This window comes from Lissotriton vulgaris, unplaced genomic scaffold (genome assembly GCF_964263255.1).
Source record: "Lissotriton vulgaris unplaced genomic scaffold, aLisVul1.2 SCAFFOLD_1942, whole genome shotgun sequence".
NCBI classification, from domain to species: Eukaryota; Metazoa; Chordata; class Amphibia; order Caudata; family Salamandridae; genus Lissotriton; species Lissotriton vulgaris.
The window spans coordinates 379,655-407,274 of record NW_028243614.1 but is presented as its reverse complement, the minus strand read 5'-3'; the positions used below and the strand labels follow the sequence as shown (position 1 = coordinate 407,274).

Below are 27,620 nucleotides of genomic sequence, written 5' to 3'. Positions count from 1 at the left end.
CCCACTGAGCTTACAGTAAGTCAAGTCCATTTATACTGTGTTTAACATTGAATTATTTGCAGCAAAAGTTAAATCTCTTTAAATGCATTGTACAATTTCATGTTTTTGCTCTTTGCTCTTCCTGCGTTTATCTGTTGAAAGAAGCTCCACATAATAGTCAGTGAATACATTGACTTATGTCAAAAGGCTACAGCTTTCCCCTTGAGATCTTTCATCTTGTTAGCTAAGGAAAGATAGAGACCAGCAGATGAAAATGAATTCACAATATTTTTTTGTTTTTACTCTGAGAGAAAATGTGTGCACGCTTGTCGTGCATATTTTAAAGACCTATAGTTAGCAACACAAAAGTGTAAAGAACGTCCTACAATAGTCTCTACTTGAAACCCACTTTTACAAAGTCCATCCCAGTGAGACTTTAGTCCTTGTCACAGAGTAATGAAATCTAATGTGTTCCAGAAAGATTCAAATCAGGGCAGACTCACCCAGGCAGTAGTGCAGAGACTATAGCGACCACTGGCTCAGCGGTTCCACAGCCATTCACAACTACCTTTCACTGTCTTTGGCTTCTCTTCCTCCACAGGTGATCACCTTCAATAAGGTGGTGTGGCCAGCAGCACAGCCTAATCATGCTACCTCTTATCCTTCCTGCAATCTCCATTCAATACCACTGCGTGTACACACCACTTGGGAATACACTTCAAGGCACATAGGCTGTGGCTCTGTCACAGCTGCAAAGCTATCTTGAAGTAGTTCACCCATAGGTCACTGAGAATACTTACCACCTGAAAAATCTACTTGGTCCACATAATGCACAACGTTGGGTATGACATACTGGAGCGGAGTTAGGCCCAACTTTGTGACAAGAAATCTCCTCGTCTTTCTTGGTCCTTGAATTTTTTTCAACAGGTCAGATGAAGTTCACCTTGCTGCATAAACAAGTATTCTATCAGTTGATTTTGTTTCTACTTAAAAACAAGATTTGTAAGATGTTTTCATAAGTGAGTCTTGAGCCACTAGCTTCCCAATTATGTAGCCATTTCGCTGACTGCTTTCTGTGTGCCCTCATAAATAACTTCTAACACTTATTGTGCTCTTCTAGACTGAAATATTGCTGCTAATATATCATTCTGAAAATGTCATACTCTGCACATCGGCTGCTCTTTCCCCATAGAAACCTACCAAATAAGTTCTATTTTTGAGAGGTGGAACATTGGAAAAATGCTGAGCAGTGGGGCATGTTAAGTGCTATGTTCTTTGAAAGCAATGCTCCCACACCAGTTTCTTTTGAAAGCAATGCATGTGTGATTTATATTTCCTTCTTAACTTGGATATTTGTGGGGCAAATGTTTGGGTAAAGCTATCAATGGACCCTTTGTTGATAGTGAGAAACTGTTCAATGTATTGGACAAATAGAATTGTCGGCATGCTAATAATACATATTTCCCATTCTAAGCAGTATCCCTCAAGTTTGTTTGCATAGATTAGCTTTTCAACCGAATAGAAGTGTAACATCTGTTCTGGAATGACCTTTCTTTCAAAACGTGCTTTCTGCTTGCCCCTTTTCCTGAACAGATCTTCGCGTGGAGGGCTTATTTCGGATTCCTGGCAACAGCGTGCGCCAACAGATGCTTAAAGATCTGCTTAACAGTGGGGTTGATATTGACATCGAATCTGGTGACTTCCACCCTAATGATGTGGCCACTCTGTTAAAGATGTTCTTGGGCGACTTACCAGAGCCTCTTCTCACGCACAGGCATTACCATGCACATCTGAAAATTGCAGGCGAGTGTACCTCTTTGAAAAAGTTCATATTTCCATTGTTTTGTTTTTTAGAGCTCACCTACCATACAGGCAGCACAAACTGTCTGGTTGTAAAAGAACGAATGTGAGCGTAGCATAAACCTACAGTGGGCTTAAAACTGGTTATGCTAATTTGTTTGCTTCTTTTTCAATGGCTTGTTTTCCCCTTTTAATATTCTTCACGCCCAGGAGTATAGCCTCGTTCCATCCCTTTGATTGGATGGTTATTAGTCCTCCACTGCTCACATTTAGGAAATTCATATTTTCTTCTTCTTTGAGCACCCCATGAGAGTGAATGTGCTTTTCTTCTTCCCCAAAACACCTGTCACTGCTGTTGTCTATGCTGCTTCCTCTCTCTCATATATGTGCTTCTCCCCCTCCTATATGTGCTTCTCCCCTCCTATATGTGCTTCTCCCCGTGATACACCCACCAACGCTACTTTGTGCCAGCATGGGAGCCAGCATGTTTCTTCTCCCTTCCATGGGTGGGAATCCTGCTTCTGGGCATGTCTGCCAGCCACAGACTCTGGCACGTGGGTGAGAGAGCACCCAGCCTGGCTAGCTTTGATCCTGGGGGCATGGGTCCCTGAAGCCAAAAGTGGCTGGGGGGAAAAGGACACCGTGCACACCCCCTCACCATCAAAATGTATTTTATATGGATATGTTGACCGCCGAGAGCTTGGCCCTCACCAGGTGCAGATTGTAAAATTATGGCCAAAACCACACACTTCATTCTCTGGCTGGTCCCTATGGGGGAGCAGACTTTAGAGACTGTTTTCACTGGCCCGGTTGGGCCAATTCCTAAGCATCTTGGAGTCATGTTGCTCCTGGTGGCGAGCTCTAGCCAACGGGAGCTTTTCCCTCAGACCTCCTGGCTTCTAAATCTGTTTTTTGTTGTGAAACCTGGTTTTGTTGTTTCCTTGCCAGACTTTTCATCTGCCTAGGCTCCTGATAGTCACTCCTGCTTGGGGAGTATCTGCCACAGCCAGCTAGAAGAAGATCCTTTCTGCTGCATTCTGCGGTTCTCAAAGTTTCCTGAATATTTGAAAGGGACCTGTGTCAGCAGAGTCAAGGGGGCATAGGGGGACTAGCACCACTGGCTCTGTAGAGACCCATCCCAGCTATGGAGCCGGCTAGATTAAAGTCCTTCAGTCCATCCTTGCAGTGGCATCCGGTTGCTTCCACTTCCATTTGGGGCTTCGTTTGCCTTTGTTGCTCCCTGGTCCAGTGTCTTATCAGTCCGTCCTTCGTGCAGAGGTTTTTAAGTGGAGGTGGGAAGATCTAGGCACACCTGGCGAAGTGTGCCACTTCACCAGAGTCCCATCCTTCTTACACAGCCTTTTGAAGGATACCTCCAACTTAAGATTCCTCACCTTGTGAATATTCCCCCAGGCATCAGACTAGATCTAGACACTTAAAATCAGTATTCCTGCGTGCCAGTAAGTGGTGTTGTGTGACTCCTCATGGATATTATTCCCATCTGGAAGTGATGAGCGGGGCAACATGCAAGTGCCACCTGTATGCACAGGCATCCATTCCTTTCTTTCCACGCCTTCTGATGTGCATCCAAAGATTTACTTCTTTTGTGTTTAGCCAGATTTTTCCCAAACATGTTTTTCTCTGTACCAGTGTGCCAGTGAAATGGGTTGTCTCTCAAAACGATAAGATTTAAACCTTGTACAGACTTCCGCAAGCAAATGTCTCAGGCCTGAAGGTCCCTGCGAGCGTGGCTTTGGCCCAGTGGACCAGAGATTAGTGACTTTTTCCATCCTGCACTCATCCTATGGGATACCGGATGGGGCTGCGTCAGGGTGGACAGTTTGAGGGTAGGGTTGTCCTGATCGCCTCCAATCTTAAGGTGAACCAGAGAGTCCAAAAGCCCACCAGCTAACCAGTGTCACTGAATTCTGACGTCCAGTTGACTGTGGGCTATCTGAGCCTGTTGAATGCCCTGGTTCATGCAAATAATACTTTGTTCACTGTGCCTCTAGTTTGCATTACCACTGCCTGCAACATCAGAGAAGTCAAATCCCTGTATATTATTTTTTTCGTTGAAATTTTACTAGATGAAGACTATGTTTACTTCTACTACAATATTGAGCCTTACAGTGTACAAATGCATACTGTGTTTGACTGGTCTTTCAAATTAGTCTGCCATGTTGGTTTGTATTTTGTATTTCGATAGCGTGAACATAGCTAAAAGGCAGTGGAGCACTGTACATGGTCGAAGGCAAGTTTAAAGTAATAGAGTTTTAGGAGAGGAAGCAGATTTGTGGCTGGTTAATGCATTGTTATATAGTTGTTTTAAAAAAGGTCAATGTTCAACCCTTTCCTAAATTGGAGCAGCATTGGGACGGTCCTGATGGATTCAGGGATGTTGTTCTAGATCGTAGGTGCATAGATGGAAAAAAAAATTCTTAGTTTTTCTTTGCCTACAGTCTGATGGGGTCCTGGCTGTGCCGAAAGATGGTGAGTTTCTCTGCAATGGCTTTGTAAATGTTTCTGCTGGTTTTGAAGGTGGTACAGGCTTGTAAGGGGAGGCAATACAGTTCCATTAGGATGAGGTTGATGTGATCATATTTCTTCAGGCCCTGGATGAGACATGCTGCATTGTGCAGAATTTGAGCGTACAAGGGTTTGAGCAGCAGTTCTGAAGTGGTTTTCTGGAAGAAAGAGTTTGACTTTCTTTAGAAGAGAAGCTGGTACGAAAACAACTTTCCTTTTTTTTTTTTTTTTTTTGCAAGGTCTTTCTTGAAGGAGATGTTGGTGTCCAGTGTGATTCCTGGTGATTTGGAATTTTTTGAGAATTGGGTTCCCAAGTCTTCATAGTTCGTCATTCAGCCTGATTTTGTTTACTCTTGTTGTTTTTAGCAAACAATAGGACATCTTTCTTGGAGGAGCATTGGGGATATCAAATGAAAAGCCATAGTTAAAGTTTTTGAGGAGTATTATAGAGATCTATACCAAGAAGATATCTACCCCTCAGTGGGTCAGATAGCAGGCTTTCTGTAGAGAGTAAGTAACGTTTCTTTGGATAGAGATGAGGTTGAAACACTTGAACCTGTCATTACACTGGAGAAAGTATGTGATGTTCTAAAATATCTTGCGTCAGGAAAAGCTGCTGGGCCAGATAAAATACTGCTAACATTTTGATTGATTGATAGCTTTATTTCGATATGCAAGTATCATAAAAGCATTACAAAAGAAATATATAAAACAGCACATCGTAAAAGACTGTACATTTAAGAACAGGACAGATAAAAACTAGCAATTTGATCAGTAATAAATTAGTTAAAAAGTGAATTAAATTGATGTGGACAGACTTTTAAGCGGATCAACCATGCCCATTTTAGAAATTTGGATACAGCACAAACTATGGGAGAGGATGTATCAGTAAAATCCGTAAGGCCACCATATGCTGGCGAGTTCCCAGTTGTCTACATAGGGGTTTAAGCCAGTGAGATCTTGGGCGGGTGTAGTCATGACATTCAAAAAGGAAATGAGCCATGGTTTCGGGCCTAGTTGTACATAGGGCGCAATGGCGTGATGCCTGCGCGGGCATATTCCATCTTGAGAGGAGGTCTGCTAGAGGTAAAGTGCCTAGTCTAAATTTAATATAAAGTGCCCGGTCCGCAGAGATTGTGATTATGTCCAGGTAAGGCTCAAAAGCAACAACGTCTTTTATTTTCAGCTGGGCAGAGACCCATTCCCAGTATAGTTTTTTTAGGGTCGCCTTCGGCGGAGCAGAATGTGTGGACCAGCAAGACCCCAGACCTAGGTCCCCCAGGAGATTTTTAATGTCCCTGGGCCATTTAATCTTGTGCCAGCCACCCAAACCCATCACCTCTGACAACCCGTCTGCATATGTTTTTAGTTCGGGAACCCTCCAGAGACGAGCCCAAAGGAGAAGAGGCCGGAGGCGAGCCTGGTCCTTGATTGCTTTGCAGCCCACATCCAGAAGCACCGGAACAGTTTGAGTGCTCATCGGGATGGCCAGGAGGTCCTTCAGGAATTTGTTCTCAGCCTTGGTCAAAACCTCCATGTTGCCAAGGCCCCATAGCTCAGCCCCATAGAGAGATGCTGTTACAGCTCTGGCTTTGTAAATGTCAATTATTGGAGCTACGCATTGTTTGGATGAATTGTTGTACTCCTTCAACAAAGCTCCCCCCGCCCTTTTATGGCTGATGGTCATTTCGTTGATGTGGGGTGTCCAGCTCATGACATCGCTCATACGAATCCCCAAATAGTCAAATTCCGATACTCTCTCAAGGAGAATAGAATTCTGTATTGGAGGGCGGCCAAGCTTACGGGGGGTGCATGATTAGATATTTGGTTTTGTCCACATTGATGACCAGTCCTCTTTTTGTACAAAAGTCCTGAAAGCGGTTCAAAAGCTTCTGGAGGCCCTGGGGAGTTTTGGAGATAAGGAGGGTGTCGTCGGCAAACAGGGTTGGAATCCTTACGCCCCCCAATGAGGGAGCGTCTGCAGGTTCTTCAAGCAGGTGCTCTACCACCCCATTCACGTACAGGGAAAATAGGGTGGGAGCTAGTACACAACCCTGCCGGACGCCCCTAACAACCGGGATCCTATCGGTCTTTTCCCCGTTCTGTCCCCATCGCACCTGAGCATAGTTGGCATTGTGTAGTTTGATGAGGAGCATTAAGATGTAGGGGGGCATCCCAAGACCATACAAAAACCTCCAGAGTTCCTCCCTAGGAGCCAGGTCAAAGGCAGTCTTCAGGTCTATAAAGGCCAAATAAAGACTGCCTTTGCCCAGTTCCACCACCTTCCAGTGAAGTAGCAGGAGTCTAAAGACTTGCTCAATAGTTCCTGTACCGGAACGAAAGCCTGCTTGCAGGTCGGACAATATGTGATTTTCATCCACCCACTGGAGAATCCTCCCCAAAATTGCTTTTCCCGCCACCTTCTGGGTTGAGTCAATGAGGCTTATTGGCCTATAATTCCCCGGTTGGTCCCGACAGCCCTTTTTAAAAATTGGGACTACCTCTGCCCCTTTCCAAGACTCGGGGACAGGGCCTCCCTCTATGATAGCATTCAGGAGGGCAGAGATCAACACACCCCATTCGCCCGGATAGGCTCGAAGAAGATCCCCTGGCAACCCATCCGGACCAGCTGCTTTTAATGGTGTTAGAGATTTAATCAGGTTCGTAACCTCCCGTGCAGTAAAGAGGTCAGTACCTCTATCCAGAGAGAATGGGGGAAGGGGGAATGGGTCGTTGAGTGTACCTTCTACAGCAGAATATAGGGCCTTAAAATGGTTAAACCACGTCTGGGCCGTAATAGTGCAAGTCCTCAAGGTGTCACCTGGACGATTACTACTGCCCACCAGGTCCCAAAAGCCTTTGGCGTCTCTCCCTCGACTTGCGGCCAAGAGGTCCTGCCAAAAGTTATCCTCCCATTCCTTTTTGGCAGTTTTCAAGCAGTGTGAGTATAACCTTCTGGCCTCCCTGGTCCTAATTTGGGACTTAGATTTTACTGCTTCAACGAGCAGTGTCTTAGCTTCCCTGCACTTACGGTTAAACCAGCCCCGTCTGATCCGGGGACATAATTTCTTCCCGTTGAGACTAGATGGGACAATAAATAGGTTACTTAAAGCCTGGGTTAAATTACAAAACCTGTCGGACACCTCCGCCGGCCCTCCCTCAGGAGAGTCAAGATTATCTAAGGCTGTGGCTAGGAGCTGCGTTATGGGGGATATTTTCTCAACCGATAGCGTCAGCTTGGCCCACTTCAGCCGTCTACCACAGTTCGAGACAGATGACTGGTCCGGGACAGTGGCACATGGGGGCCGGCCCCCTAAACCTTCTAGCCACCAAGGAGACAAGGCAAGAGAGAGCAGATTGTGATCGCTCTCAACGGAAGGTATAATCTCCATGTCTTTCACTGAGCTCCATAGGTGGACGTCAAGCAGAATATAGTCAATTCTTGACGTATGGTTGGGCCTATTATATGTATGAGCTCCCACTTTATCAGATCTAGTCCTGCCGTTGAGGACCCTCAGGTCAAACTCCATTGTGAGGGAATTAACCTGGAGTGCCACTTCCGTCCATCTTTTAATTGGGCTAAGCTCTAGAGCCGGTATCCCCCTCCTATAGTCATCCTCCTCCTGGTCTTGGGTGACTTCTGAGCCAAGGGGCTCAAACGTTCAGTTGAAGTCACCCGCTACCAGGGTACAAAACTTGTAGGGGGAAGATCGAAGCAAACCCTCAAGGCGGGCTATAGTGGGGGATTCTCTGCCCCCCTTGGTACCCCGTGCATAAATATTTAAGATGTTGAGAAGAACATGTCCCTTGGGGCTTTTTAAGGTGATATTAAGAAGGTCCGGACAGTTTGTTTGATGCTCCTCTACCCTGCAACTAAGCGAGGGAGCTACCCAAACAAGGAGGCCACCCGAGGGACGTCCCCTGCCGGTCTCTGGATAGACAGCAGGTATATGATGGGATGAGTACCCTACCTTGTGTAAGGGCTCCCTACTCCAAGTTTCCTGAAACACACATATGGAGTACTCCTCCACAAGTGCATTCCAGTCGGGCAGGGCCAGCTTCCTGTCCAGACCAGCCACATTCCAGCTGAGAACCCTAATGGGTGGGTCCGTCACAGCTGCAATGCTACTGGACTCGACAGTACCGTCCGAATCTACCTCTACCAAAGGAGGATGGGCAATGGCTGGTTCGATTAGGTCCCTCCCCTGGTTCCCGTATAACTACTAGGGCAACCTGTTTCCCTAATGGAGTCGGAGGGTCAATCCACTTTGCAGATGGATAGAACTGTTCGTCAGATGTTCGGACCACCCGAGCCTCCGCAAGGGAGTCGACGAGTCAGTACCCCCTGGGACCCCAGCTCGACATTGGCCATACCGCATGCGGCTGGAATAGAGTTGTTGCAGGATGCCATTGGCCACCGGCTAACATTTTATGGGGTATTTTTTCCAGAGTTGGCAAAGAGCATGTTAGAAATTTTTCTTGGGGTTTAATGAGAGGGGACTCCACCAGCCTCCTTGGGAGGGTACAAACATAGTGATCTTTAGTAGGCAGGGGGAGCCACCAACGAAACCTGGGTCATAAAGACCGATATCCTTAATCAATGCTGATGCTAAAGTGTACAGAAAGATCTTTGCGGCACGTATGAGAAGGGTGATTACCAAAAGGTTTTCCCCTTGGCATCATGGATTCATACCAGGGCAATGGACCACGGAGCATATCAGATGGACTATTACACTCTTTGACATCGCAGAGGTGACCAAGAACCCTTTGGCCGTGATCCTCCTAGATTCAGAAAAGGCATTTGACTGGGTTTCCTGAGGTTACCTATGGGGAGTGCATTGATGTAAGGGATTTGGACCTGGACTGATCAAAGCTATGAGGGTGCTGTATCACAATTCAATAGCCCAACTCAAATTATGTGTACAGAATCAGTAAGGAATTAGAAAATCAGGGGGACGAGGCAGGTGTGCCCATGCTCTCCCTCCTGTTCACCCTGTTTATCGATCTGACACTCACTCTACTGCTGGAGAACCCAGCCATGAAACCAATAAGGGTGAAGGGATATAATAAAAATGTTCTAGCATATGTAGAAGATGTTGCATTGCTAACAACTGAGCCCTTAAAGGCGCTGACCGAAGTAGAGAGTGGCTGAGATGTTCCGTACAATCTCTATAAAGATAAACCCAGGTTATATCCACAACTGATTTTTATATGGCTGACCGTCGCTGGGTAAAATGTGTGACATATCAGGGAGTCAAAATTGCAACCAATGTGGGTAGTAATAATAAGATACATTTTGACCAGATTCTGGGGAAAGCGAGTCAGGATTTAAGGCGGATTAATAGCTTGCATCTCAGATTAGCTAGTAGATGTAATGTGCTGAAAATTATTATGCTCCCATAGGTGCTATACCTGTTTAGAGCCATACTTTTGGAGTTAGAATCCGTTTGGCTGAAGAAACTAAACACCATTTGTACAAACTATTTGGCAATATAAGAAGGTGCAGCGGGCTTCGAGATATTTAGTCCTCCCCAGAGACAGAGGGCTTGGGCAGTCCCTAACTTTGTTATACAATTGGGAAGCACTCCTGCAAAGTATGGGGATCTTCATCAGGGTTAAAAAAGACACTAGTCTTTCTAGGTCCGAACTTTCAACTATCTATGAATTGTCTTTGGGGGAGGATACAAGGGGGTGCTTCCTAAGGCATATCGAATATAGTTCTAAGAAGGAGAGGTTTAAAATGGTGGACGCAGCCTTTAAGATCCGGGAACAGCTAAAAAGTAAAATCTGAGTTACAAGGTACAACAGCTATACTCTTTCACGGCCAGGTTTGTCATTCATGGGAGCAATCTGGGCTGGTCAGGATGGGTGATCTATAGTGCCACAGGCAATAGTACTCATTCAGTGAATTACAGCAGGATTTTGGATTGGAACGGAAAACCTTCTTTAAATACCTGCAGACTAGGGACTTCATATTAAAGCTCTCGAATGAGCTAATATTTGTTGCAAGAATCCCCCTCCTGGAATTAATCATGCAACGGGAAAACAGAATCGGGCTGAGCGATCTGGTAGTGGATGATTTAGAACCTCAAAGGGGAAGGTGGGGTGAAAGATTGGGGAGACAGTGTAGATATCCAGGTCTCAATCAAGTTTGGCATGAAGGTTTTTCTCACTGCAAGCTTGAGAAGGTAGCTCTATAAAAAAATCATTTTCAACCTCTATTACTCTCGCTAAGCTGGAACATTAGATCCTACGATAAATGCCTCGCAGATATGTCCCATATGTTTTGTGAGTGTGAGAAGCTACAGGCGTTAAGAGGCCTTTCTGAAAGAGGCACTTAAAGGTCGATATTGCCCCATCACCGATTCTGTTTGGCCTTGATTATCGCTGATCTGGGGATATTGGAAAGATTTACTTAATTTTTTTTATCCATGGCGATAGCATGCCTCCTCATAGCAGCGGCCTGGAAAAATGTTGAGCCACCAACAATACAGCAATAGTTTTCTTGTTTACTGAGCACGTATAACCTGGAGGAAACTCTGTACAATTGTAAAGTAAATGGAGCTAGGAAATGGGGGGCTCTGATCTGTTTGCCAGTGTCACACTGGTTTGAAGACCAACTTTAATTCAAGGATTGGCATGGCACAAGAGGGATCAGGGCCTCGCTCAAATCGAGCTAAAGACATATTTGAACAACAACAGAAACTATACCAACTGGTGTGGGGGTCTTGTCAGTGGAGCTGTGGTAAACTTCCAGTGCAATAACCGTTGGATCAAAAGATTTATCATTGGATGCTAGTTATTAATCGGTTGAGTCAATAACACTGATGCTATGCAATTTGCTGAATACTATACTTGACTCAAATAGGAGAGGAACACTACTGCTACAAGTTAACTCACAACCAATGGGCTTTTACACAGGCTGTTGCCAGCGTTCACTGCCTCACTGAGGCAGAATTAATGATGTAAAGCTCTCTCTTGTTTCTTCCTTATCTATAATTTATTCATCTGTTTATCTGCTCATGAAAGGATTGTAATACCTATGATTATGAACTTGAATTTGTAGAGCGTTGAGCGAATGTGATTTCAGGAATAAGGTTTAGTTTGGGAGGATGTGGGCAGTATTATTTTTTTTTTAAATACTTTGACGAATTGCTCTCTGTGATCTGCTCCTCACTGAATTTTTTAAAAAAAGGATTTTTCTTTTCTTAGATTTAGCTTCAAGTAGGCACTGGACATCCAGTTCCGAATTATGTGCAAGCAGTGTCTTAGGCATTGGATGTTTGATGTAGAGGAAACTTTCAAGTAGGGTTGTGTATCATCCGCATATTGCTGAATCTTGATGCTGTTATTTGTGAACAGAGCACCATGTAAAAGTTGAAGATGACAGGAGACCTTATGGAGCCCTAGAGGACTCCACACTTGATAGGAATATTTTGTGACCTAGAAGTGCCCAGGTGAACAAACTGGTGATAGTTTCGGAGATAGGAAAACCAGTAAAGGATATTGCTGGTGAATCCTTCTGCTTTACCCTTGAAGAGTAAGCAGTGACTGCACTTCCTCATATTCTCTTAAAGCATAAAGGAAAGGTTAATGAAATGTCATTCAGTTTGCATTTGTTCCTGGGGTCCAAGGGTCCACAAGCAATGCTTGGTATTCCTGCATTCTGGGGCCCTAGTGAGGTAGTTGTGAATGTAAAAGAGATATCTATGATGGAGGAAGAGTTTCATACCTATTCTAATTACTTTACAATGCCAGCATTCTCTGTGATTCACATGCAGCCCAGGCGTCTTTCTGTAGATGGAAAATGCTGGTCTGTCATCTAGTGCTACATAAATGGATCCGGGGATGTTGGAGATCTTTATAGAGGCCCCACAACATCTGCGTGGCCCACTTCCTTCGAGACATATTTATATGCCCTAATGAAGTGGGTGTTTTTGCCATAAGATGTACGCCACCCATTTGTCACCACTTTAAAGTAGGAGGCTTTTAATTTGCTTGATGAGGTGCGCAAGTTTGTGCTACCTCAGGGAAAGCTGGAAAAAGCTATTCCTAGCATGGGTAGTCACCAGGCATTCTAAGAGCGAAAAGGTTAAACCAAGCCCTCTTAGCAAAGCAAACGCCAAATAAAGTCGAAGACGTTTTACAGTTTATCCTACAAGCAGGTGATTCTGAAGATGGTGCATTTTTAGTCATATATGTTAGATGCACCATTTATAAAAGTGGTGTGAAGATGAATCCTAGTCCATATTTCCTATTGAAAAGAGAGCATTAATTGAATGTCCAGGTAATAGTTGTCTTAAGAATGCATTAATTGAATGCACATGTAATGGTTCTCTTCTTTGCGCCGTTTGTATTCCAGATCTCATGCTGTTCGACAGTAAAGGGAACAAAACGACCACACCAGACAAACAGCGGCAGATTGAGGCCCTGCAGCTGCTCTTCCTGCTGCTCCCACCAGCCAATCGGAATCTGCTGCGATTACTTCTCGAACTGCTCTACCAAACAGCAAAGAAACAGGACCGCAATAAGATGTCTGCTCACAACCTGGCCCTCATGTTTGCTCCGCATATTTTGTGGCCGAGAAATGTATGTTTGTGTTTCCCTTGAGTACAGTATATAGGTCTGAGGTTCCTTTGGTCATTCATAGCTTTGTGTAGGCATCACGGTCTTTGGTTTTTACTGGTTCAAAGTGTCTAGTGTTTCTTCTTATAAGCAGAGTGAGGAATTTAAAGGGGAAAACATTTGAGTAGCCTTGCTGAAGATGCATGCCTTTGGATGTTAATATCTAGGCCTTGTTCCACTTTCTTAATACTTGAAAAGAGTGCACTCCACCACTCGCATTATCAGAAATTTCCCTTCCAGGCCATGTTTTAGTAGTCTACACTGTGTACGAATCTATAAACCATCATTGCGGTTTCTACCGTGAGGTGTTAGTTGAGTACTAACTGTTACAATCGTGGTATTAGAACCAGAGAGAACATGAGACACAATTCGATCTGACCCTAAATGTTCTAGTGCGTGAACATCGGAATTAGACTGTTTTAAACTGTTTTGTAATCCGTTACCATTATTTTGACATCAGAAGGCACCATCTCACTCACCATTTTTATTTCCGTAACACTACTCAAACGTTCTGATCAATTTTTCACGAATGTGTCTCTATTTACCCATTGTAGCAGTCTTAGTTTGCATTATTCTCTTCACACATGCTTGCTCTTATCTCATAATTAGCTTTCTGAGTAAGGGAAACAACACATGAAAATGAGGCCCTGAACCGGACTCCTGCATTTAGCTCCCAAATGTTTTGTCCTTCTTTGTCATCGGCACACCATGTGCACTTACTTGCTCCACTCTAGGCAGCTGATGTTGCAGGCAAATGCTTTGTTTCAGGACCACAACTTTCGCCCTGTCCCGCAGCATTCAGGCTCAATATTGTTGCCTTATTCCTTTTTTGGCAGTGGGTAAGAAATATTTTGAGTGATTAACTACAGAAGATGTGCAATAAGAATCAGGCAGTGGTGTTAGAATTTGGGTCCTGCAAGGGCAGGTGAGGAATAAATATGTTAGGGTTAATATGAGTAGTGGAATAATTTGTTTCAATATGGAAAATATTAAATATGAAAACAGTTTGAGGAAACCAGTAATATGCGCTGAAGGTCATTGCAACTTGGAAAGAAATTCTGAAAGGTGAGGTAAGTTCTGGTTGTGCTGGAATAATAAGGATTAGTGGTCTGGCATCTAATCTTCTGTGCACACACATCAGTGTAATACTTTTCAGACTTCTTCACTGCCTCACACAGTCATGCAAATGGTGCTGGTCCTGTTATGTCGAGGGTGCACTTTGTGTCTACATGTGCTGTACAGGTGGACCTAATCCACAAGACTGCGGCTGCCTGTGACATGAGAAAACCACTTGGCTGCAGTGTGCCAGCCTTCGCTTAGTGAACAGAAGTTCAGAAACCCAAGGAACAAGAAAATGCAATCACCATGGAGGGGCCTCTACCATGAGCCTTGCATGTTTTGCTGGGCACAGTCGTGGACATTGCCATGCATTCCAAGCTGCCTACAGCGATCTAAGGCGACTTCAGCAGTCTTCTCCGCTTTAGTAATGTCACAGGGAAAGGACTTTGATTTTCAGAAGGAACATAAGTTGCTGCAGTTCGGGTGAACATGCAGATCAAAATGTGACTCCAGCTTTCGGAAGTGATACCCCAAGACTAAATGAAAAGACTGATTCCATCTCTGGTTCTTCTCATGGCTTCATGGCTTTCTTTTTTTTTTTTTTACTTTCCCTGTATACAAATTGTCTTGCAAATATTCTTCAAATATTTTAGCAGTTTGCACTTCTGTTGCTCGAAGCAGTCTCATCTGCAATGCATTTAATAATATAAGAATAGTTTAATTTGCAGGAAAAATGAGGAGAGTTTAATATTTCACGGGAAGGCAAATAAAATTCTGTTAGAAGGAACGGTTTTGTAGGCAATAACTCTGGGCTGGCTGTATGCTGTGCTTCTGTCACCCTAGTCTTAGATTCTAATAATGGGATCATTTATTAAGTAAATGACAAAAGTTACATTATATAATATAGTCTGGGTGATTAGATGTGTCCCTTCACGAATGGTTGACCCTTTGAAGCCTGCTTCAAGAAAGAAAATGCGATACATTTCACCTGTTTATAAGGTAATTATTGTGAATCCTATTTATGTATTCCAGCACCCAGCTCTCATAGCGATTTTGTGAATAACCTGACAAAATATGGCATGATTAGAAACTGCTTTTATTTGTACTAAATGTAAATGTGCAGCTAGAAGCAGGCATGCTTGCTCCTCAGTCCTACATTTTTTAGTAGTAGATGATTATTGGTCTTGCCCTTTGTAGGAAGCTGGCTTATTATGTACTTTAACACAATTAGGTATACTATGTAGAAAGTCCAGGCGACCCTTATTGTCTTAGAGGGCTTAAATTAATAAGCCCAAATGCTCTTTTTGTGGTAGTGAGAGCGAGCACATTAGTCTTGTAAGAGGGTAGTATTAATGCACTTGTTGAACACACAGTCAATAAATGACACACTCATGAAGAAACTCGAGACCAATTTAGAAAATTAACGGATATCTTTTTATTTTAACACCAAGAACTTCATTATTGAGTAAGTACTTTGCTGTTTATCCATTTTTGCAGGTACAAATGTCATGTGAATGTTTTTTTTTATGCGGTAATGCTTTCTCATGGAGAAAAAGGCATATACTGCCTTAGAGTATTTGCAAACAGTTCTCAGGGGACCCCTTCGGACTTATGGTGTTAGGGGGCCAAAGTCCAAAGTACCACCAGCGGTTCAAGTTTACCTGCCGTAGAGTATCTGGGTGCCGAGGTGCTGGACGGTTTGGTAGCCTTGCGCGCTGCACTGTAGGCAAAGAGTGGGGCCACCTAGAAACAGGCTGCAGAGGGGGACAAGTCTGGGAGCTCCCAACAGGGGGCTCTTTGTGGGGGTCCTGAGAGCAGGGGAAGACCGTCTGTTCTATTGGACCCGGACTAGGGAGCCCGGGTGCAGAGGGTTTTGTTCGGCTGGTTCCCGATTGTCAAAGGCACCCACAGTTCTAGGTAAGACCTGCCAAAAGGACAAAACAGGAAAGCTTGGCCACTCTATGCTGGCATAAGCGCTGCTGGCGTCCTGTGTTGGCTGGTTTGTCTTTGGGGCGTGGATTCCCGATTAGACTCAAAAAAGCTTTGGTTGCTGCAAGGGGTGCAGTACCACAGCTATTGGTTCAGGGCTGCTCCGGTTGTCATGGCATCTTCTCATTTGGTGGGGAGACGGATCTGACCTCTTGGAGCACGGTAACCTCCTCCTGGGCGGCTGCTGCATCGGTGGACCTGGTGGTCAGCAGAACGGAAAACCAGATGTTGTAGTCAGTGCCCTCAGGCTGCAGGGCAAGCCTTATCTCAAACATTTTCATGAGTACTGTGGTCATGCCCTTGCGTAAAGGCATAGTCCCATTCGTCAGTCCCCTGCTAGAAACTGCTTGTCATAGTGTTCGTGGACACACTGGAATCTAAAGCTCCTTCTGCACCAAATCAAGCACAGGTCCTCTCATGGCAGCTGCCCTCTCTTGGGCATTCTCATCAACAACTTAAATTCAGACATGATGTCCTGGTAGCCTTGACTCTGCTTCCCAGCACGGTCTATACAAATTGGTATTAACCTACTTCTGGAACCCTTGTGTGAGTGAATCGTATCCGTCAAGCTTCTCCTTTTAACTCTCACTACAACCCTGGGCTCTACAGATAAATGTATTGATCAGTGAAAAGGAGCAGAATGTCCTGCTTGTGCCTCCATCTAAATGTATCAAATCTTGAAAGGACACAGCAAGACCTACCTGTCACTGTAGTCCTCCTTAACCGATTTCTGAGAACATCCTACCACCAGGGCTGAGAATAGACTGTCATTTGTGCAAAAGCAGGCGTAACAGGCCTTATATCCTCTTGCCTGTGACAGCAATACCATCTCGAACTGGGCGGACCTATTTCTCATTCACTGTAGACAGCCGTTATCCCTCACCAGTCACTGACCGCAGAATAATCATATTTAGCGTTGCTTTCCCTCACATGCCACAGTGGAGAGCTGTCCCTCGCCTTTAGCACACCAATTCCATGCTCATCTGGCTGAAACTGTTCAGTGGGATTGAGAAGGGACCCGGCGGAACTCACCGTAGGGTTGGACTACGGGACCCAGGCTTCCCTTCACAAACGGGACTGTAATCCTTAATGGGATGTTGAGCTTAAAGAAGAAGAACCCTGAAGCAACAAGAATGTTGTAAACCTTGCTTGAAGAGCACATCAGATGCCCATAGTCTGACAGGGAGACACAGATACAGCGGACATGGATATCAAGGGGACCCTCCCCAACTGAATGGTCCGGAAATATACAGAACAAGGGTGTTGCAGACCAAAACAATGAGAAAAAAGTGCAAGATAAGGACCTACCTGTTCTAAGCAGAAGTAAATAAGAACCCAGGGCTTGATGTTTCCAGTAGAATCTAGATCAGGAACAGTAAACCCCAGATGAAGGGAATGGAGTATTCAAAAAAGCTACACGAGAAAGGCTGACATACAACCAATGAAGTCATTTGGGGGGCTCAAGATTCATTGTCCCTATATGATTGCACAGCTGTAGCTGATGCACATTAGACTGACGGCCTTAAGATCCGGATCACCACTACAAAACCCAGAGCTGACACAGCCCACCAGTCCCTCAACATTCAATCAAATTAGGTTTAAAGGTTTAAAGACCATTCTACTCCTATGGGCCATGTCCATGAGTATATTTCACTCCCTTCAAATCAGCCACCCCCACCTGTTTATGGATCGAGAACGAAATTCCCGAGTAGGAAATCCCTGCTGGTGAAATTACGGTTGCATGTCGAGGTTATGCAAAGCATCAAGAGGACAAGTAGTTGGCAAATGCTTTGTTAGCAAATACCTAGAAACCAAACATTAATTTAACAACTGCCTTGTTTAATTAAATATTTAATGGAATCAAGGAGCCAGCATTGTCTCCTAATTGACTAGGATGTGGAATGTCCTCCAACCCACCCAACTGGTGGCTGAGCATAGATGTGTCTTAATTCCCTCGTTTGTATTTGTTAAAGACCACTGAAGTTGCAACTAATGACATGTTGGGGCTATATAAAGGTGAGGAAATAAATGTGATTATTCACAAATGTATCTGAAAACCTCAACAAATTAGGACACCTCGATTGTAGCATCTGCCTAGAAAGTTTCCAGTATTGGATGTTTGAAACCTTCTTGCTTCTTAGCCCCCTGAACTTCCTGCACCCCACTCTTCTCCAAACAACACGTATTCCATAATGGTCTACTTTAGTAAAATCCCTTTGTTTTAACCTAGGGCCTCCTCTAACATCCCATATTAACAAGGTGACAAAATCTGCCATCTATTTCCTCAAGTCGAACACCTCAACTCAGCAGAATGCCTAAAAATAATTTTTCATGTTTCTTTCCAAACTATTCTAGGAGTCTCAGAATCACCTCCTACAGGGCTGATGTGTGGCGAAGCCTTGGAAGTCCGTGATTCTTTTGCTGTGTGGTGCAGATTTTAATCCGTGGTTTCGTCACTGTGTCTGTCAATTGCCTCTGGGCCCATGCTGCGACAGGACGGTCATTCTTTAATGAGTAATAAATCTCTTTACCTCTTCATATCACTGTGTCCACCTGCATCTGACACAACAATTTGGTAACAATCGGACCTTTGAGGACTCTCCACTCCCCAGAGGTTGTGATAAGTGGGTTTCCTCATTGAATTAAGGTTCTCCTACAAAACGCAGTAGGGTCCAGGGATGCCACTGCTCGAGGCATGTGGGCTGCTGATATCTGTGCATAGATCGCCGCCTAGTGTTGGGTCCGGATGATTGCACATTGTTGTCCTGGAATCGTCTTCGAAGTATCACGAGATAGGTGGCTCCTCCCCTGGACTACAGTGCGCATGGGCATCGACTCCATCCCCAGATTGTTTTTTTCCGCCATTGGGTTCGGATGTCTTTGGTTCCCTTGTCGGAATCGATAGAAAAACTTTCCTTGAGACCAAAAGGTCTTCAGTCTTACGTCGGTATTGTCTTGCGTTCGGCTTAGCAACTTATACTTCGGCTCCGAGCCGAGTTCTGTACTTCCGCGTGCTTTCGGCGCGGAAGGCCTTGTCGACGCTCCAGACTCATCGACCATCCATCATGGACCGAAGTCCATTCAAAAGATGTCCGGGCTGTAACTCGAAGTACCCGCACATTGATGTCCACCCGGTGTGCAACAAGTGTCTGTCGCCGGACCACGATGAGGCCAAGTGTATGGCCTGTTCGAGATTCAGGTCCAAGAAGACACTTAAGCTCTGGCGAGCTGCGCGCCTGGAGGCCCAGCAATCTGCTCCGGCGCCTACGGACATTTTCGATGCCGGGGAGGTCGAGGAAGACTATATCCAGGACGTTTCGGAATCAAACCCCGCGTCGGATGTTGAAGAAGACTACAACGCTGATGCCGAGGTTTTCGAAAGCGAAGAAGTCGTCGAGGAGGTAGGAGGCGATGACGGGGCCCTCGGGGCCATGGAGGATAGCTCGGACGAGGAGCTTCCTCAATCTGACTCTGGGGCCGTGCCTATCTATAAGGCCCAGGTCGAGGGATCGCCTTCGGGCCTGACCCAAGACCTCGATATGGGTTCCTCGGCCCTGCCTTCGGGCCCTGCCACGGACATTGCTACCGAGTCACTCCCGGTCAAACCGAAAGTGAAATCTACGGTCTCGACTCCAGATACTGCGCAGGGGCAGGTATCGAAACCGAAAGTGCGCATCGCATTAGTCGGATCGAAGACTCCTGAGGCCTCGGCGCTGAAGAAGCCTAAGATGGCCGTCGAGCCAAAAGGCCAAGTCAAGGGTGCTGAGCCAAAGGCTACCGCGCCAAAGACTAAGGTGAAGGTGTTCGACACCGGCGCCGAAGACAATCGATGCCGGCAAGGCCCGGGTCGACCCGAAGAAGGCTGTAGACGACCCGAAGAAATCTCTCGGCGACCCGATGACCCGAAGGTCCTCTCTGCCCCGCTTCACCATGACAAGGCCAAGGGTGCTGCGCCACGTGAGTCGACTCCAAGGGTGACCTCAAAGGACTCTACTCCAAGACCGTCCTCTAAGGACTCCGTTTAACCGGCACGTCCATCTGCCGCGTTCACAAAAAAGGTCGCGGAGTCCCTGCACCGCATTAGGGACGGCGCCGCGGCGGTCCAGCCGAAGGACCCTCCGCCTGCCAAGCCTCTGGAGAAACCGGTTATGGCGTCCACGCCGATTCTCTTTACCTTGCCGCCTAAGACGGCGCCGAAGGCTTTCGCTCTGGGGCCGGCGTGCCCGAGAAGGTCTCTTCGGCGCCGAAGGCATCGTTGGTGGTCCACGGCACGCGACCTAGACAACCTTTGGAGAAGGAGAGTCAAGAACATTTTATAGACGCCGAAACGGGCAGGCTTTCCCTTCTAAAAAGGAAGATCACCCCGGAACCCCAACTGGAGTCCTCCAAAATCCCCCACAAGAAGAAAAGGGACTCTGAGGGTACTCCGGCCTTGGTGGAACCCCTTTCACCACAAGCCCACGAGGTCTCGCCCACTTACACCGATGTGGACGCTGGTGAGGCCGATGGGGAAGATGAATATAGCTATCCGGTCAGGTTGGAAACGGTCTATAGCCAAGTAGATTCGAAACTCATAAAAAACTGTATGATATTCATTATGATTTATATATTTTTATCAATACCCAGTGTTTAAGTGAAAAAGTCACCCAGTAAACCAATTTAGAAAAAGATTATTTCATTTATTTATTATAGAGCTTTTTCAAATATTTCTATCTTTTTGTAGTATTCTTGTTATTTATAAAAATCTTTTTTTCATATTATTACATAGCAGTTAATCATATAGTTGATAAATCACATACATAAATTCTTAAAACAGTTATAAACAGACAGTAGATGAAAAGAGAACAAGTAGTGTTAGCAATACGGCAAGATGGTTCACCATCTTGCCGTATTCTAAATTGGTTTACTGGGTGACTTTTTCACTTAAACACTGGGTATTGATAAAAATATATAAATCATAATGAATATCATACAGTTTTTTATGAGTTTCGAATCTACTTGGCTATAGACCGTTTCCAACCTGATTTGCTTCCCTATGTATAGCAAGTATACTATTATTAATATATAGGGGTCCCCTACTTTCAAATATAATATAGCTATCCGGTCTACACAGACCCAGAAGATACAAATGAGCCCTGGTCAGCTGGTGGTGACCCGGGGGATCCACATTCGGGACAAGACCCTCAACTCTTCTCTGCTAAGACTTCATCTACTGAAGACTGCTGCTTTCAATGCCCTCATTGAACGGGCCGCTACCAATCACAATGTCCAGCTGCATGCTGACCCTGTGGATGTGGATTTCCTCTTTGACACCTTTTCAGTATCTGAAAAGACTGTGAAGACTCTGCGTATGCTGAAAGGTGTTTTAAAGCATGCTGCTGAGGTCTTCAAGGAACCTACCAGGGCGAGAGTCATCAACCCGAGGATTGACAAAAAATACAAAGCGGCACCTACTGATCCAACATACATTAAAGGACAGATGCCTCTGGACTCCCTTGTCGTCTCGAATGCCCGGAAGAGGGCCAATTATCAAACTACGGGTGATGCTTCTCCCTCAGACAAAGAATCCAAGGTCTTTGAGGCTTCAGGGAAGAGGGTAGCAGCACAGGCAGCCAACATATGGTGCATCTCAAACACACAGGCGCTTCTGGCCCGTTATGACAGGGCGCACTACGATACACTAGAGACCCTTTTGCAACACCTGCCTGATCAATACAAAGAAGTGGCTGAGATGCTAATCCAAGAGGGGAAGCTCATCTCCAACGCTTCCATTAAGTGCGCTCTGGACGCAGCCGACACCGCTGCGCAAGCATTTAACACCAGTGTTATGCTTCGGAGACATGCCTGGCTAAGAATCTCTGGTTTCAAGCCAGACATCCAAACCACCATCTTGAACCAAACGGTCAACCCAGATCACCTGTTTGGCCCAGAGGTTGACACCACCCTAGAGAAAATGAAGGACACTGACACTGCAAAATCCATGGGTGCCTTGCAGTCCCAGCAGTTTCGGGGTGGGTCCTTTCGTCGCTCCAATACTAGAGGCATCTCAAGGGGTCAGCTTTCACAGTCCGCGCAATTCTTCAAGGGCAACACCCAGACTACTTATGCAAACAAGAGTCGAGGTGGCAACAGCGCCAAAGGCAGAGGACGTGGCAACAACAGCTCCAGGTCCCCTACCGCCAGCAAACAGTGACGCCTTGTCACTGCCCCCGACCATACAACACCGGTCGGGGGGAGACTCCAGCAGTTCCTGCCCGTGTGGAAGTCCATCACCACGTACAGGTGGGTCAGAAAGCTTATCCAATTCGGTTATTGTCTGGAGTTAACATCCACTCCACCAAACATACCCCCAAGGCACCGTCCTATGTCGGACGAGCACTTGCACTTATTGCAGCAGGAGGTCAACGTCATGCTGCAAAAAGGGGCGATAGAGCTCGTGCCTATGCAGGAAAGAGGCACAGGCATTTATTCCCTGTACTTCCTGATTCCAAAGAAGGACGGGTCCCTTAGGCCCATCCTAGATCTCAGGCCCCTCAACTTCTACATCCTGTCGGAGCACTTCCATATGCTGACCCTGCAGCAAGTGCTCCCGCTACTCCGGCAGGGGGACTTTTTAGCTACTTTGGACCTGAAGGATGCGTACTTTCACATTCCACTACACCCTTCACACAGAAAATACCTCAGGTTCACCATCCAAAACCAGCACTACCAATTCAGGGTTTTGCCTTTCGGTGTCACCTCAGCACCCAGGGTGTTCACAAAGTGCCTGGCGACGGTGGCGGCACATCTAAAGGAGACAAAATATCCACGTCTACCCCTATCTGGACGACTGGCTCATCCAAGCGAAGGCAGCCCAGCAGTGTGCCGCCCACGTGTCCCGCACCATTCACCTCCTGCACGATTTGGGATTCTCACTGATTACCCAAAGTCCCACCTCCAGCCCGCCCACATACGGCAGTATCTGGGTGCGACCATAGACACTCTGGCGGCCACAGCCCAGCCGAATTCAGTGAGAGTCAGCAGCATTCAATCGCTGATTCAAAAATTCAGACCTCAACACTCGCTTCCAGCAAGAGTGTTCATGCAGTTGATAGGCATGATGGCCTCCTGCATCTCCATTGTCCCACACGCGAGACTACATATGCGTCCGCTTCAGGAGTGCTTAGCACGTCAGTGGACTCAATCTCACGGCCAGTTGAAAGACCTAGTGTTGGTGAGGGGTCGGGCATACAACTCACTGCATTGGTGGAATCCACGAAACCTTTGCAAGGGCTGACCGTTCCAGGAGCCTGTGCCGCAGATCATCCTGACAACGGACGCTTCTCTCCAGGGATGGGGAGCGCATGTACTCCAATACACTGTGCAGGGACTATGGACGCAACAGCAAAGGAAGATGCACATCAATGTTCTGGAACTGACGGCGATCTTCATGGCACTAAAAGCCTTCAAAGTACATCTGTGCAGCAAGGTCGTGTTGATCCGGACGGACACCATGACAGCCATGTACTACATTCAAAAGCAGGGAGGAACACACTCTCCGCAGCTGTCTCATCTGGCTCAGAGCATGTGGAAGTGGGCCATTCAGAGGAACATCTTCCTCATGGCGGAACACCTCCTGGGCAAGGACAATCAGATGGCGGACCTGCTCAGCAGGCACAGCCACCAAATGCACCAGTGGGAGATACATCCATCAGTTCTCCAACCGTACTTCCGAAGGTGGGGTCATCCAGAGATCGACCTCTTCGCCACAAGGGAGAACGCAAAATGCCAAAGCTTCGCCGCCAGGTTCCCACACCCACAGTCGCAGGGCAATGCGATATGGATGAACTGGTCAGGCAAATTTGCGTACGCTTTTCCCCCAGCACCTCTGATACCGCTGGTGGCACGCAAGCTCAGGCAGCACTCGATGACTCTCATCCTGGTTGCTCCAACGTGGGCTCGCCAACCATGGTACACCACGTTTCTAGAACTGTCCGTGGTACCGCATCAGAGGCTACATCTCACACCCAGCCTTCTGTCGCAGAGCCATGGCGACATTCAGCACCCAGATCCGCAACATCTCAACCTGGCGATCTGGCTCCTGAAGTCCTAGAGTTTGGCTACCTGCACTTACCTTCCAACTGTATGGACATCATTCGGGAGGCGAGAAAGCCCACCACCAGAGCATGCTATGCGGCAAAATGGAAGCGGTTTGTCATTTATTGTGCAGACCACAACATTAACCCGCTGGATGCTTCTATTCAGAACATCATCTGTTACCTTTTCCATCTGTACAAGTGTAATCTGGCCTATGCTTCCATTCGCATTCATCTGTCTGCAATGGCCGCTTATCTACAGAATAGGCAGCACCTCTCCCTCTTCAGGGTGCCTGCCATTAAGGCTTTTCTGGAAGGGATCAAACAAGTCATTCCTGCACGGACTCCACCAGCTCCGGAGTGGAACCTCAATGTGGTCCTTACCCGGCTGATGGGTCCTCCCTTTGAACCACTGCATTCCTGCGAGATTCAGTTCTTGACGTGGAAAGTGGCTTTCCTAGTAGCAATTACATCGCTACGGAGGGTTAGTGAATTACAAGCCCTAACTATCCAAGAGCCATTTATTCAAATTCATTCCAACAGGGTAGTGCTTCTCACTAACCCTAAATTTCTTCCCAAGGTTGTGTCTCAATTTCATATCAACCAGACTATTGAATTACCTGTTTTCTTTCAAAATCCAGAGTCCTTGGCGGAGCGGATGCTCCATACCCTTGACGTTAAGAGGGCCCTGATGTATTACATCGATAGGACCAAGGATTTTAGGAAAACTAAGCAACTCTTTGTCGCCTTTGCACCACACCACAAAGGTAACCCTATTTCCAAGGCTGGTATTGCTAGGTGGATTGTTAAATGTATCCAGATCTGCTATCTAAAAGCCAAACGCACTCTTACCATTGCGCCAAGAGCCCACTCTTCCAGAAAGTTGGGGGCCTCTATGGCTTTCCTTGGAAACATTCCTTTGGAAGACATATGTAGAGCAGCCACATGGTCTACCACACACACATTTACTAAGCATTACTGTGTTGATGTGCACTCCAAACAGCAGGCAGCTGTAGGGCAGGCTGTTCTCAAAACACTTTTCCAAACTGCTGCAGCTGGCACGGGCGGCCGCCGCTAATGGAGGGACTGCTATGTATTCTATGCACAGATATGAATTCAGCAGCCCACATGCCTCGAACCGAAAATGCTACTTACCAGTATGCACCTGTTCTTGGCATGTAGGGCTGCTGACATTCACATCGCCCGCCCTCCTCCCCGGCGCCTGTAGCAGCTGCAGTATTCACATATACTCATAGCATGGTCATCATTCACTGAGTTTCACTCCATCTTGGCCACAATGGCTAAAAACAATCTGGGGCTGGAGTCGATGCCCATGCGCACTGTAGTCCAGGGGAGGAGCCACCGATCTCGTGATACTTCGAAGACTCTTCCAGGACAACAATGTGCAATCATCCGGACCCAATGCTAGGCGGCGATCTATGCACAGATATGAATGTCAGCAGCCCTACATGCCAAGAACAGATGCATACTGGTAAGTAGCATATTCGTTACAGGTCGACTGGGGTTAATGGTTCAAATTTAATAGTGTTGTACCATCTGAGAAGTAACATCAGCTAAAGGGCACCTAAAGGATAGATTTTTTTTATCCCCTGGCTGTGACAAAAGTACAGTGCAGCCTTGGTCTGCAGTTCATCAAGGCCCGCTCAGCTCTCACCATGTCTGCCATGGTGACCAGCAAATGTAGGCGAGCTGGTCCTTAGCATTTAGTGAAGATATGGTGTTACAGCTACTAAGTGGCTTCTTCATTGTGGAGAGGCAGGATTGTCAAAGTGACTTTTTTGGAGAGACTTTTGACACAGCGGTTAAGTTTGAGAGTGAGGTCTTCTTAGAAATGGGAACTACTGCTCAGCTTCATTGGCAGGTGTTCCCTGTCTTGACACTGCCGTCCGGCCACGTGATTTGATCACTCTTGCGTTGATTTGAGACTTGCTGATTTTGATAGTACGTTTGTGCTGAGCTGCTGGTCTGCCTTCATGATCTGCATGCTCATCTCCACACAAAGTAAGCACGCTCCTGTAATCGAGTTTCATAGTGTACGACTGCGTTAATGTGAAAGTTCCAATGTAGTGACCGGAACATTTGTCTGCATGCCTACTATGAATAGCACAGCTTGCAACGTTCCATTCAACAATGATTTGCACACTCCAGTCCAAATCTAGTATCAAGACTTTATTTTGGCATAGGAGTGCTTCACAGTGATTTTGACACCACGCTCCAGCTTTATCCCAGTATTTTGCATGCTCTTGTACAGATCTTCAACAGCAATGTGCATGCTGTGATGCAGATATTCCAATGCAATTTGCATGCTTTAAAAATGGGTGACGACAAGTTACGGTTTAAAGCTTGTAAAACCTTCTAACGGGTGTGCATGCACTTGTGTATATTGTTTCCTGCTAACCATTCATATAATCTTGGGCATTATCTGTGACTTAGTCATCCTTGACATATTTTATTTCTTCTCCAAATAGACCTACAAAGAATAAAAAAACTTTCCTCTGACACGTATTTCATTCCCCAAACAATTTTTCTTGGAACTTCCTCAGGGCCTACTAATTTCATTTCCCAACACATTTCGAAGCGAATGTTTGGTACTATATAGTCACAAGATGATACCTGACACTCACTTAAAAAAAATCGTTTGATTATTTGTAGTTTGTAGAAAAAATAAAATCAAGGACGAGTAAAATCACAGAAATCAGACTTTTAATGTGATCCCTGTGAACTTTAATTTGGATCAATTGGGAAACACTTAGAAAATAGGCTTTGAGTGGTGCGGAGAGACTATTGTATTACAAAATAAATAGATTGCGTCTTTTCTTCCCATCATAACCCAATCACACAAGGAGGGGTTGAGCATTTTGTTTTTGCAGTTATGTCTTTGTAGATGTGTGTTCCCTAAATAACATGACGTTCTGTTTTGCTGAGGTGGTTGTGACATTGCAAGGTGGAGTGTGAGCGGGGTGAGAAAGATGGCACGACATAACATAGTAGTACTAGTGAATTATGTAATGAATATGTGCTCTACTTGCTGTACATACCCGATATCGGCCAGACGCAAGGCTATATCATGTCAGCCAGGGCAATAGTTTTTTGCTTGGTTAAGAAGGTCACATATTTACCAAAAACCTCCAGATCATATTTTCCTAAATATGCATTTTGCTTCATGACAAAATGTAACAGTTTTCAGCCATTACAGTGTAATGTATTTGGCATAAGGACAGAAAAGGATAAAGCGTGCAGTCATGCACTGCAGGGGAAAATGAACAACTATAATGTATGCAGTAGATTATAATGGGATTTCTGTTTTTACTTTCCATTTGCAGAGGAAGTGTGGCAGCTGGGGTTTCACAAATATGTTTTTGTTTTTTAATAACGGCTGTGTGTGTAATTACAAAGCATTTGCCATTATGCCTGATGGCTGTTCTTTTAAAACTGATCTTTGCTGTATCTCAGTCTATGAACTCAGAATGTTTGACAGTATCGGTGATTCGGATGTAAATACACGCATGTCTTTACTCTTATAGGCTATTTCTTTTCATTTTTGTA

The 27,620-nt window shown here is 45.8% G+C and overlaps 1 protein-coding gene across 1 annotated transcript in view; it reads left to right on the top strand.

The window, feature by feature from the left end:
• LOC147668281 (rho GTPase-activating protein 19-like) overlaps window positions 1–27,620 on the top strand; it is a gene marked incomplete at its 5' end in the record, with an annotated part of 173,199 nt that overhangs the window by 42,057 nt on the left and 103,522 nt on the right. The window contains 2 exons of the mRNA XM_086948641.1: window positions 1,573–1,782; window positions 12,668–12,894. Coding sequence (XP_086804767.1) covers window positions 1,573–1,782; window positions 12,668–12,894 — 437 coding nt within the window. The remainder of the gene's footprint in view (window positions 1–1,572; window positions 1,783–12,667; window positions 12,895–27,620) is intronic.